This window comes from Nomascus leucogenys, chromosome 1a (assembly GCF_006542625.1).
Source record: "Nomascus leucogenys isolate Asia chromosome 1a, Asia_NLE_v1, whole genome shotgun sequence".
Lineage (NCBI taxonomy): Eukaryota > Metazoa > Chordata > Mammalia > Primates > Hylobatidae > Nomascus > Nomascus leucogenys.
In genome coordinates this window covers 94,121,161-94,134,987 of record NC_044381.1, presented here as the reverse complement: position 1 = coordinate 94,134,987, position 13,827 = coordinate 94,121,161, and the positions used below count along the sequence as shown (strand labels likewise).

Here is a 13,827-nt window from a genome sequence, read left to right as displayed (position 1 = left end):
TCCACCCACCTCAGCCTCCCAAAATGCTGGGATTACTGGTGAGAGCCACCGCACCTGGCCAGCTTTCAAATGCGTAAGAGCTACCATGTCTCCTGTGAATTTTCACTGGATGACAAATATCCAACTCTGACTCTTCTAACATGGTTTAGAACCCCATTTATCATCCTGATTTCCTACATCTTTTAATTTGTCTATACATACCCTCTAAGTATATTGTCTAGAAGTGAACTGAAATCCAGGTGAAGTCTAATTATCAATGCAATACTAACAAAGATACAATATCTCAAAATAAAGTCATGATCAAAACCTCCAAATCCATTTCATAAATGCAGCTTTTAAGTCACATCTTCCTTATAAAAGATTTATGAAAAATATATATTATATTCCTTCCAACAGCTCAAATCAAATGAAAGAAGATAAACTAATAGCAGCACATCGTGGCAAGCAATATGACAGAGTTAAGCAAATAGAGGAAGGGGCCTTAATTCAAAGAGGGAAGGAAGTCAGGAAAGGTTCTATACTGGGCAAATTACTCAACTTCCCTGTATCCCAGTTTCCTAATTCGAAAAAGGCAGATAATAACTGAATATGCCATAGGAGTTGTTATGATGATAAAATGAATTAATATATTTAAAGTGCTCAGGACAGTGCCTGGCACAGAATGGATACTTTAGATATGCTGCAATTATGAATTCTACATGCAAACATTTTTGCAGTGTTAAAGATAGTGAGGAAAAAGACAAGCTTAAAAGAAAAAGACAGTCTTATTTGGGTTACTATGAAAACCTGGAGCTCAGGAAAAAGAGATTACAAAAAAAAAACAATAAATCAGATAGTAGATAAAGCACAGATATGAAAAACTGTTCAAATTGTTAGAATATTACATAAACTTAGTTGATAAAGCAGCAGCAGCAGTTTGACAGAACTGACTCCAATTTTGGAAGACGTTCTACTGTGGGTAAAATGCTATCGAACAGCATTGAATACTACAGAGAAATCTTTTGTGAAAAGAAGAGTCAATCAATGGGGCAAATTTCATTCTTGTGTTTTAAGAAATTGCCACAGCCACCTTGACCTTTGGCAACCATCACTGTAATCAGTTAGCAGTCATCAGCATCAAGCTAAGACCCTCCACCAGCAAAAAGATTATAATGCACTAAAGGCTTAGATGATCATTAGCATTTTTAGCAATAAACTATATTGTTTTATTTTTTCTTTTGAGACAGTCTCACTCTGTCGCCCAGGCTGGAGTGCAATGACACAATCTCGGCTCACTGCAACCTCCGCCTCCCGGGTTCAAGCGATTCTCCTGCCTCGGCCTCCCAAGTAGCTGGGATTATAGGTGTGTGCCACCACGGCCGGCTAATTTTTTTGTATTTTTAGTAGAAACGGGGTTTTACCATGTTAGCCAGGCTGGTGTCAAACTCCTGACCTCAGGTGATCCGCCCGCCTCAGCCTCCCAAAGTGCTGGGATTACAGGCGTCGTAAGCCACTGCGCCCAGCCAACAATCAACTATTTTTAAATTAAGGTATATACATTGTTTTTTAGACATAATGCTCTTGCACACTTAATAGACTACAGTATATGTATTTGTAAACATAACTTTTATATACATCGGAAAACCAAAAAAACTGTATGGCTCACTTTATTGCATGATATTTCCTTTACTGCAGTGGTCTAGAACCAAACCCACAATATCTCTGAGGCATGCCTTTATAGGGTCAGGGGAACAGAGCAGTATACTGAGAAAACTGAATTCTTATGTTTCAGACTGAAAGAATTTTCTAAGCATTGCTTAAGCTATCCATTTCTTAGTTTCCCAATGTATGTTAGCAATATTAAAGCTCCATGAAGAGACTTCCAGTAAATAATTTTTTTTTTCATACAGGCAGGGTCTTGCTAGTTTGGCCAGGTTGGTCTTAAACTCCTGGTCTCAAGTAATCCTCCCACCTTGGCCTGCCAAAGTGCTAAGATTACAGGTCTGAGCCACCTCACCCAGCCAGATTTAACTCTTTAAAAACTAGCATTCCACCAAATTTGACTCAGAGTTCTCCTTTTAAGTTATCTCTATGAACATCATGAAGAACTAGTGTTCTTTCCTTGTAACTCATTTGGAGAAGTATTGTACTAGACATTTCTCTCAATGATGAAGGCAATCCAATAATCATAACCCTTTGAGTAAGAGCTTTCAAGCTATTACAAATCTACCTAAAAATAATCTTTCAGGCTAAATTTCTCCCCATCTTGTCCACAAGAATACAGTGAAACTCTCATCTTACTGATACTCAGAACATTGTCACCTGAGGAAAATAATCTGCCATCTTACCTTGATCATTCATACTATCCATTATTGTCATTAATTTCTTTAGCCTTGCCATTGACTCCTGTTCATTTCCTTTGCTCATAAAATCTGTTCCAAAACCAGGGATCATCCCCTAAAACACATTTAAACATAAAGTCAATAGTAGCTTAATAGTTCAAAATGTCCACATTTAACTATTAGGTTTAATACTGACACTAAGTCTTACATATATTTTTACCCAAATGTAAAAATAATTAAAGCAAGTGTATCTATTCTTAGAAAATTTAATGAAAACAAAAGAAGGTATAAACTTTTAAGGATAACTAACCAAGATCTGACTGAAGGGGCCCATTTTCATGATATTTTGAAATTGCTCATACATGTCTCGCAACGTAAACTGACCTGAAATACAATGTAAATAATTTGGATATATTAGAGTATGTACATTTCCATTCAACAAAACTAATTTATTCCTTAATCATGAATTTATCTTGAAGCATACTTATAAAATATACAATCAATAAATATTCACCAAGCAGTTACCATGTGCAAGATGACAAGATGAATGCTGGGGAGAATACACAGTCACAGACAGGTCCTATCCTAGAGAAGCTTACATTCTATCTGAGAAGACACATATACAAACACACAAGGAACCTGAAAACAAGGTACATAAACTACACCTACTAGGATGAGTAAAATTTTAAAGGTTGACAATATCAAAAGTTAAAGAGGATGTGGACCACAAAGAACTCCCGTATGTTGGTGAGAATATAGAAGAGCAAAACACTTTAGAAGATTGGAGTTTCTTAAATAGCTTAGGTATCTATGAACAGGAAAATGGATACAGTGTGGAAAAAATATTATTCAGCAATAAAAAGAACAAACTACAGATAAGTACAACTACATGAATGAATATCAAAATATGCTTAGTCAAAGAAAACATTGGAAAAAAAGGATATACTCACAATTTCTTTATTTTTTTAAGAGGGTTGTGCTCTATCACCGAGACTGGATTGAAGTGGTACAGTCATAACTCACTGGTAGCCTCAAACTCTTGAGCTCAAGTGACCCCCCTGCCTCAATCTCCAGAGTAGTTAGGACTATGGATGCATGCCACTGGATTTTTCTAAGAGATATGGGTCTTACTACGTTGCCCAGGCTGGTCTCAAACTCCTGGCCTCAAATGATCCTCCCACCTTGGCCTCCTAAAGCACTGGGATTACAGTGTGAGCCACCATGCATAGCCCAGGACTTCTATAATATGAAGTATTACTGGGAAAGGGCATAAGCAAACCTTTAAGAGTAATGGAAATGTTCTGTTTCTTGATTGGGTGTGGGTTACTGTGCATTTGTCAAAAAAAGAAAGGTATCCTTAGGATTTGAGCATTTCATTGTATGTATACCAATCTAAGCTTTAAAAACAGGGATGGAACAAGCCAAAAGAGAAAGTATTTTCTATTTATGTCCTAAAGATAAAAAGAGAAAAGGTATTTGGTTCAGGCATTCTGAATGTGAAGTGGCAGTACAATATCTTAAAAGAAATGTTACAGCAGGCAACTAGAAACGCAGAATTAAACAGTGGAAGAGAGGATTAAGGTTGAAATACATATTTGGCCATTTATACAGAAGTGATAATTAAAGCTAGGATAATATAAGAAATCTACAGACACGGAACTTAGAGTCTGAAAACAGAAAAGGCAGAAAACACTTAAATATTAGGAACCAAGGAAAATAAGAAAGATCACTACATGTGGAAATTAGGAGACCCTTGGAGATCTCAGAATGAGTAGAATATTAGGAACAGAAACAAAAATGTTGAGACTTAAGGAGAGTCAGGAGTCAGAAAGGAAACAGAGTAGGAATATACACCCAGCTTCTTGGTGGTAGCAGAAACAGTGGTAGGATTGTTCCAGATAGAAAAAGGAAGGAGCGGCCAGGCAAGGTGGCTCACGCCTGTAATCCCAGCACTTTGGGAGGCCGAGGCGGCAGATCACCTGAGGCCAGGAGTTTGAGATCAGCCTGGCCACCACGGTGAAACCCCATTTCTACTAAAAATACAAAAATTAGCCGGGCGTGGCAGTGCACACCTGTAGTCCCAGCTAATGGGGAGGCTGCGGCAGGAGAACTGCTTCAAACTGGGAGGCGGAGGTTGCACTGAGCTGAGATTGTGCCAGTGCACTCCAGCCTGGGCGACAAGAGTGAAACTCCGTCTCAAAAAAAAAAAAAAAAAAAAAAAAAGAAAAAAGGGGGCAAAGAAACAGGCAACAAAGGATAAATTCATTCATTCAATAGTTGCTGAAGGCCTACTATGTGCCAGATGCTGTGCTAGGTACTGTGAACATAAAAGATGAATAACACAGCTATGACCTCTACCTTCACCTTCAAGCAGGAAAAACATCAAATAATTGTGGTGAATAATATAAAAATTAATCGTAGGAAGTGATAGAAACATCTGTCAGAAGGTTCCAACTCAGTCCAGGGTTCAGGTGAAATGTCCCTAAAGAAGGACATTTACGGAGAAATCTGAAGTGTAAGTAGCAGCTAGGCATCTTGGCCAGAGGAGATGATGGCAGAGGTAAAAAGAGAGACAGAGGGACTGGCAAAGGCAACAGCCCAGATGTGAGAGACAGGAATGTACATTTGAGAAACTGAAAGAAGTCCAGCATAGCTGACACACAGAATACTAAGAACAACAATGCTAAAATACAACACGGAAGATGTGAGCTAGATAGTAAAATCAGTTAAAAACTTTAAAAGGGCAATAGAAAGCCACTAAAGAATTTTAAGAAGAGCAGTAATGGGATCAGATTTGCAGTTTTGAAAGATTATTCTGGGCTGTAGTACGAAAAAATACATCAAACGGGAAGAGTACAGGAAGATGAAAGATCTGTTGAAAGACTTACAATAAGAAGATCTAGGAAAGAGATGAACTAGCATAGTTGTAGGGCGGCTACAGAGAAGGGGATGGAATGGAGATATTTAGGAGGTGGAAACACTTGGACTAGTTAACTGATGGAGAAAGGAGTGGGCAGAGTGAGGAAGAAATAATGACACCCAAGTTTCTGACTTTGGCAACAATATAAATGATATTAATATTCATTGATAAGACAACAAGGTGAGAGGTTGGGATGGGAATAAGGATATGCTGAATTTGAGATTCTATGAAACACCCAAGAATGGTCTAGTAAACACAGATACATGAGTCTGAAGCTCCTGAGAAAGATGACTTCAAATGATCCCTGAGAAACACCAGCATTTAAGAGAAAAGTAAAGGCACAATTATCTGGTAAGATAAGTGAGAAGAAGCAAAGAGGCAGAACAGTTACTATGGTAATTAAAGATTATTTTTAGAACAACTGGAATGGTCGAGAATAATATACATTGAGTGTTTATGATGTGCCAGACATTGTACATGCATCAGCGAATGCAATCTTCACAACCATATGAAGTAGTTAGTATTATGTACTTTTTATAGATGACAAAATTGAGGCTAAGTAATTTAAAAAGTTATAAAGCTAAAAAATAGATCAGAGATACAAAAACAGGTATGTTATATTTAAGAACCTGAGCTCCTAATCAGAATAATATCCTTCTCTACAGGAGTGGTCTTTCATGTGGGGTAAAGCAAATGTGGTATATTTAATTTCATCCTTGTGTTCTAACTTACTTTTAACCTGTTTAACTTCAAGGAATCGGCCAAGCACAGTGGCTCACACCTGTAATCTCAGTACTTTGGGAGGCCGAGGTGGGTGGATTACCTGAGGTCAGCAGTTCAAGACCAGCCTGGCCAACATGGCGAAACCCCATCTCTACTAAAAATACAAAAATTAGCCGGGCCTGGTGGTACGTGCCTGTAATCCCAGCTACTCGGGAGGCTGAGGCAGGAGAATCACTTGAACCCAGGAGACGGAGTTTGCGGTGAGCCAAGATTGCACCACTGCACTCCAGCCTGGGTAACAGAGTGAGACTCCGTTTTAAAAAACAGAAAAACTTCAAGGAACTTAGTGAAAGCCTTGATTTTAATCTTAATTTTATTATAATAAAGAAAATAAAAACACTGAATTCTGTAACTGCTCGGCTACCTGAGATTTTAAATGATTTGCATATAAATCATCTAAAATAATAAGCAGTAGAAGATCTGACTCTAACAGATACTACATTTCAAATAACTTAATAGTAACTTTATAAAAAAATCAATGGAAGAAATCTGAGATGAAGTGCTTTTTTGTCACTTATATACCATGTTTCAACTTCTCTATAAGTGCTTCATTGTCATCCAACTTCAACTCGTTGACTTTATCTATCAGTCCTTCAATGTCGCCCATACCTAAAAGATGCAAAAAAGAAAAATTAACAACTAATACTATACCCTGCTTTACATTATACAGAACACATTCACATACATAATAACCTTGTGAGGTTATTATAATAGGTTAGGTATTCTTACTACACTACACAAATGAGAAAACCGAAGCTAAGAAAGTTAAGTGGCATGGCCAGGAGCAGTGGTTCATGCCTGTAATCCCAGCACTTTGGGAGGCCAAGGTGGGTGGATCACCTGAGGTCAGGAGTTCGGGACTAGCCTGGCCAACATGGTGAAAACCCGTCTCTACTAAAAATAAAAAAAATTAGCTGCACCTGGTGGTGCATGCCTGTAATCCCAACTACTTGGGAGGCTAAGGCAGGAAAATCGCTTGAACCCAGGAGGCTGAAGTTGCAGTGAACCGAGATCCTGCCATTGCACTGCAGCCTGGGTGACAAGAGCAAAACTCTGTCTCAAAAAAAAAAAAAAAAAAAAAAAAAGAAAAAAAAAAGTTAAGTGGCAACAAACAAGTGGCAAAGCAAGGACTGCAGCCCAGGGTTTAACTCCAAATTCCATGCTCTCTTAACTATACCACCTTGAGACAGAGACATTGCCAAAGTATTATTGCCCTTACATCGGCTATTATTAAAACCACTTGTTTTTGTACTGTGCTCTAAAACTTTTCCAAAGAACTTTCTACTAGATACCTCATTTTAACACATTCACAACAGAAAGCAGATAACCATTATCTCTATTTTACAGGTAAGAAAAGTAAGTCATAGAAAGAAATGATGTGCTTAAATTAGTGAGGACAAAATTAAAACCCTATTTTGTCCTAAAGATACATCGTATTTCTTGGAGATTTTTCTATATCCCCACCACTGTACATACCAAGAAGTTTGCTAATAAAAGGCTGTGTTTTGAAAGGTTCAAAGTCATCTATATGTTCCCCTGTACCAATGAAAATAATCGGACTTTTTGTGGCAGCGACTCTGGAAAAAAAAAGAAAATATAAAATAAACTCAAAAGAACCCCACAAATTTCCAGCAGATCTGAAATTCGAAGTGAATCCACCTCCAAAGCTAATTAGACAAAGGTACAAAACTCAAGTTTCATTTCACAAGTTATAATAGAACTATATCAGACAGGCTCCAAAATTGTTTCTATTTAAACTTCCTTTATAAACCATATTAGGCTCACTATTGAAACATATTTTAAATGATCAATATGAAAGCTATAAACACAGATCCTTCCCCATATAATCCCAAGACAGAGGACAACAGTATCAATGATACTTACGCACTGAGCGCACCACCTCCTTTTGCATGGCCATCAAGTTTTGTCACTATTACTGAGGCTACATCTACTTTATCTTTAAAAGCCTTAGCCTGGGCTTCACAAGCCTGCCCAATGGAGGCATCCATCACATAAACAATGTTATCAGGTTGCTAGAAAGTTTAAATAGAAAAGATACTTTAGAAAAGATACTTTAGAAAAGATTTTTATTGCTCCTAAGCAAATGTCATCATTAGAAGCTATAAAACAATATTTAGAGCCAGGCGCAGCGGCTCATGCCTGTAATCCCAGCACTTTGGGAGGCCGAGCCGGGTGGATCATCTGAGACGGAGTTCAAGACCAGCCTGGCCAACATGGTGAAACCCTGTCGCTACCAAAAATACAAAAATTAGCATACAAAAATTAGCCAGGCATGGTGGCGAGCGCCTGTAATCCCAGCTACTTGAGAGGCTCAGGCAGGAGAATCACTTGAACCCGGGAGGCAGAGGTTGCAGTCAGTTGAGATCATGCCACTGCACTCCAGCCTGGGCGACAAGAGTGGAAACTCCATCTCAAAAAAAAAAAAAAACCCACAATATTTACACTATAAATAATTATTCAATCCATAAATATTTGTTGAAGTACTATGTATTACCAGGTACCATCTAGGTCCTGAGAACAAAAAGGTAAATGAGAAAATATTTGTCCTAACAAACCTGCATTCTAGTCAGAGGACATATATAACAGATAAACATTTCAGATGTGTAACAACGAAAATGGGATAGAGAGTATCAGTTTTGAAGTATGGGAGCATTTTCTAGTAAGGTAGTCAGGGAAGGCCTCTCTGGACCTAATGTTTGAGCTGAGGCCTGAATAAAGAGGAAAAGGTTATGCAAAGATTTGAAAGAATGGCAATCTAGGCAAAAAAAGTACAAAGGCAAATCAAAGTAGAAGAGTGTATCCTGAAAATGGGTAAAATACACTTGAGGCTATTTCCCTTAGATCTGCTCAACTTGGTCAAAATAACAACATAACTGAAAAGAAACTTATTAGCATTAACCACAAACCAAAGAATTACTGCTAACACTCCAATGTCAAGACGTGGGTTCCTAATAATACACGCTGCAGATATCTATAAACTGCTTCTCCTCCCCCAAATTGTTTCCATCACACTTTTAAAGAGACACAAAATGATAATTAATATTTTTTAATGTATTTAAAAATCTAAGTATTTCCAACTGAATTTTTAAAAAGGAAATTCAACAGACACTAAAGGCTAATTACTAATTTTTTTTTTTTTTTTTTTTTTTTTTTGAGATGGAGTTTTGCTCTTGTTGCCCAGGCTGGAGTGCAATGGTGCGATCTTGGCTCACTGCAACCTTTGCCTCCCGGGTTCAAGCGATTCTCCTGCCTCAGCTCCCAGGTAGCTGGGATTACAGGCACCCGCCACCACGCCCAGATAATTTTTGTATTTTTAGTAGAGACAGGGTTTCACCATGTTGGCCAGGCTGATCTCGAACTCCTGATCTTATGATCCGTCCGCCTCGGCCTCCCAAAGTGCTGGGATTATAGATGTGAACCACCACACCCAGCCTAATTACTAATTTTTAAACGTTTTCTTATGCATACTAATAGGATGATTAAGTGAGAAAGGAAATTATTTTTTCATACTTATGAAAATTTTATATTTAATGGAGAGCAAAAATAATGAAATTAAGTCCCTACCACATAGATATAGGTGCCCAAAACAAAAATAAATTACTTGGGATCTGCCTCACAGGCAAAGAATAATTTATATTGGTCACATACTCAACCTGGTTTTATAATTAAATTAACCAAAGTCCTAATAATAGTGTTACACTGAAAGCTACTTACTATAGCATTAGCAACTTGAAGCATTTCTTCAAACAAAGAGTCTTCTTGTTTGTGGCGGCCACTTGTATCAACAATAATAATTTCAAAATTTTCATTTTTAAATTTCTCTACTCCTTCAGAAGCAATGATGACAGGATCCATTTCTGTATAACTATATAACATGGACAAATGATTTAACAAAACGACAAAACTTCCAAATACTACTAATTCGGAAATTGTTAATTTACCTATAATCTATTTTGAAAAAGCCAAAATGACCCCAATTTCAATTTAGAAGAAGAAAATCTATAAAGTATTAAATACAGAATCTACTTCTAAAAAAGCATGAAGCATTATCCAATTTTCCAATTCCAAAACCCAGTATGATTCTACTGCATGTCTTTTTTTGAATGAATTGTGTCTCCTTCAAATTTATTTTTTATACCTTCTTTAACAATTGAACTCATGCTCACAGTGTTTCACACATTTTTCCATTTAACATCCATTTGGAAGCATTTTATAAAACCAGTAGATATTCTTGTAACAAGCCTGAGCAATATAGTGAGATTCCATCTCTACAAAAAAAAATTTAGCTGGCATAGTGGAATGCGCCTATAGTCCCAGCCACTTGGGAGACTGAGGTAGGAGGACCACTTGAGTCCATGAGTTCGAGACTGCAGTGAGCTTATGATCACACAACTGCACTCCAACTTGGGCAACAGAGCAAGACCACGTCTCTTTAAAAATAACACGGGGAAAAAAGAAAAAATATTTCTGTAAAACATAACCTTGAGGTTATACAGCATTCTATCAGATGGCTGTATCATTTATTAAATAACACCCTACTATTAGACATTTGACATTTTTCCAGTTTTTTTTTTAATTTTTATGTATTTATTTATTTTTGAGACAAAGTTTCACTCTGTCGCCCAGGCTGGAGTGCAGTGGTGCGATCTCGGCTCACTGCCACTTCTGCCTCCTGGGTTCAACGGATTCTCGTGCCTCAGCCTCCCAAGTAGCTAGGATTACAGGTGTCTGCCACCAGGCCTGGCTAATTTTTGTATTTTCGGTAAAGACGGGGTTTCATCATGTTGGTCAGGCTGGTCTCAAACTTCTGACCTCATGATATGCCTGCCTTGGCCTCCCAAAATGCTGGGATCACATGCATGAGCCATCATGCCTGGCCTCCAATTTCTTTTTTAAATTTATTTATTTATCTATAAATTTATAAATTTATTTATTTATTTATAAATTTATAAATTTATTTATTTATTTATAAATTTATTTATTTATTATTTATTTATTTATTAGTTTCGCTCTTGTTGCCCAGGGTGGAGTGCAATGATGCAATCTCAGCTCACCACAACCTCTGCCTCCTGGGTTCAAGCGATTCTCCTGCCTCAGCCTCCTGAGTAGCTGGCATTACAGGCACGCGCCACCACGTCCAGCTAATTTTGTATTTTTAGTAGAAACGGGCTTTCTCCATGTTGGTCAGGCTGGTCTTGAACTCCCGACCTCAGGTGATCCACCTGCCTAAGCCTCCCAAAGTACGGGGTTTACAGGTGTGAGCCACTGTGCCCAGTCTAAAAAAATTTTTTTTTTTTTTAAACGGTGTCTAGCTCTGTCACCCAGGCCGAAGTGTAGTGGCACGATCTCAGCTCACTGCAATCTTCGCCTCCCAGATTCAAGCGATTCTTCTGCCTCAGCCTCCCAAGTAGCTGGGATTACAGGCACCCACTACCACGCCCAGATAATTTCTGTATTTTTAGTAGAGACAGGGTTTCACTGTGTTGGCCAGGCGGGTTTCAAACTCCTGACCTCATAATCCGCCTGCCTCAGCCTCCCAACGTGCTGCGCCCAGCCTGAAAATTTTTTAAATTTATTTTTTGTAGAGATGAGGTCTTGCTATATTGCTCAGGCTGGTGTCCAACTTCTGGGCTCAAGCGATCCTCCCACCTCAGCCTCCCAAAGTGCTGGGATTACAGATATGAGCCACTGTGCATTGCAGTGTTTCCAATTTCTTGATATTAAAAATACAGCCAATATAATTGGTACGTAAATGTTTCTTCTTTGACACTATGTTATGACACACTCTTATAAGTTGAATTTGGAACAAATGGTATGACCATTTAAGGCTTTTTGCTTTTATGAGGCAAATCTCTTCCATAAAAGTTTAATCTCATCCCTATTTCACTACATTTTCACAATCCCCAATACAATCTTTGTCAGCTTGAAAATCAAGAAATGAGTTATTTTAATTTGCACTCTTCTGATTAGTGGCAACTTTTTTTTTTTTTTTTTTTTGAGACGGAGTCTCGCTCTGTCGCCCAGGCTGGAGTGCAGTGGTGCAATCTCGGCTCACTGCAAGCTCCGCCTCCCGGGTTCACGCCATTCTCCTGCCTCAGCCTCTCCGAGTAGATGGGACTACAGGCGCCCGCCACCACGCCCAGCTAATTTTTTTGTATTTTTAGTAGAGACGGGGTTTCACCGTGGTCTCGATCTCCTGACCTCGTGATCCACCCGCCTCGGCCTCCCAAAGTGCTGGGATTACAAGCGTTAGCCACCGCGCCCGGCCTAGTGGCAACTTTTTATATGCAGATCACTACTATCAAATAAAGACACATAATGTTACAAAAAAAGCTTTTCCCCTAAATTAAGAACCACCACCAAAAACTCAGGTAGAAATACACTTAATAAGAATATGTGTGTGGCTGCGTACAGTGGCTCAAGCCTGTAATCTCAGCCCTTTGGGAAGCTGGGGTGGGAGGATCATTTGAGTCCAGGAGCTTGGGACCAGCCTGGGCAACATAGGATTTTTTGTAAGACAGGGTCTTCATAAAAAGTTTTAAAAAAAATTAGCAGGGCATGGTCAGGCGTGGTGGCTCATGCCTGTAATCCCAGCACCTTGGGAGGCCGAGGCAGGTGGATCACCTGAGGTCAGGAGTTCGAGACCAGCCTGGCAAAACCCTGTCTCTACTAAAAATACAAAAATTTAGACGGGCGTGGTGGTGGGCACCTGTAATCCCAGTTACTCAGGAAGCTGAGACAGGAGAATCGCTTGAGCCGAGGAGGTGGTGGTTGCAGTGAGCCAGGATTGCACCATTGCACTCCAGCCTCGGTGACAGAGGGAGACTCTGTCTCACAAAAAAAAAAAAAAAAAAAAAAAAAGGCTGACAGACAAGAAGAGGCATATAAATGTTAAAATAAAAAACAGGAACCTACCTTCCATAAAATGGAATTCTTGCTTTGGTAGCATTCTGTTTTAGTTGGTCAAAAGCCCCTAGAAGATAAAGAGTTCATGAATCCTCAAACTTGAAAATAAAAATTATATACAACAATTTTCAAATTTCAAGACATTACCTGCTCTGAATGTGTCTGCACATATTAAACACGTCTTCCAACCTTTCCTCTGGTAATAATACGCTAGCTGGGTGAGAAAAGATTTAAAAATATAATATCATAAAATATAACAAATTATACATACAATTTCTTCTGTTTTTCCTTATTATTTACCTAAGGAGTAAAATAAAACTGCTTATAATTCTCCTGAAAATATTATTAAAGATTTTTGAATGTGGCAAATTTCCTACAAAGTTTTATATTCTAATTGTCATGCAGTAGCATTCAAATATAAGATGATAAAGTAGCAAATGATTATAGTAAAAAATGTTAACTATTATTTTTAATTAAAAACAACAACAAAACGATCTAAAAATCATCCTTTTCTCTTTTTCCCTCTCAAACTGTAACATATATATGAAGCTTGTGCAAAAATCCCGTAATATTGTTGAGACACCCAATTCGGGAGAAAGGAGTGGTAAACTGAATTAAAAATTAGCATAAAGCGGTCAAGGCTACAGTAAGCTATGTTCACGTGCCACTGCACTCTAGCTTGGGCAACAAAGTAAGCCTCAGTCTAAAAAAATATTGCATAAGGATATACAAAATGAAGATCTATAGTATGCTGGGTGGGAACCTGAAAAAGGAGTCCTGAGCCATAGAGGATAAAGTAAACTCCATGTTCTTTTCTCCAAAAATCATACACTCACTGCCTGAAAGGATAGGAATGGTCTTTTTTTAATAAAAGAA

At 38.3% G+C, this 13,827-nt stretch overlaps 1 protein-coding gene across 1 annotated transcript in view; it reads right to left on the bottom strand.

The window, feature by feature from the left end:
- Nucleotides 1-13,827, bottom strand: part of SRP54 (signal recognition particle 54) — a 43,847-nt gene that overhangs the window by 7,639 nt on the left and 22,381 nt on the right. The window contains exons 6-13 of the mRNA XM_030813389.1: nt 13,099-13,165; nt 12,961-13,018; nt 9,760-9,910; nt 7,909-8,057; nt 7,501-7,601; nt 6,547-6,633; nt 2,632-2,705; nt 2,328-2,436 (exon numbers count right to left, since the gene is read on the bottom strand). Coding sequence (XP_030669249.1) covers nt 2,328-2,436; nt 2,632-2,705; nt 6,547-6,633; nt 7,501-7,601; nt 7,909-8,057; nt 9,760-9,910; nt 12,961-13,018; nt 13,099-13,165 — 796 coding nt within the window. The remainder of the gene's footprint in view (nt 1-2,327; nt 2,437-2,631; nt 2,706-6,546; nt 6,634-7,500; nt 7,602-7,908; nt 8,058-9,759; nt 9,911-12,960; nt 13,019-13,098; nt 13,166-13,827) is intronic.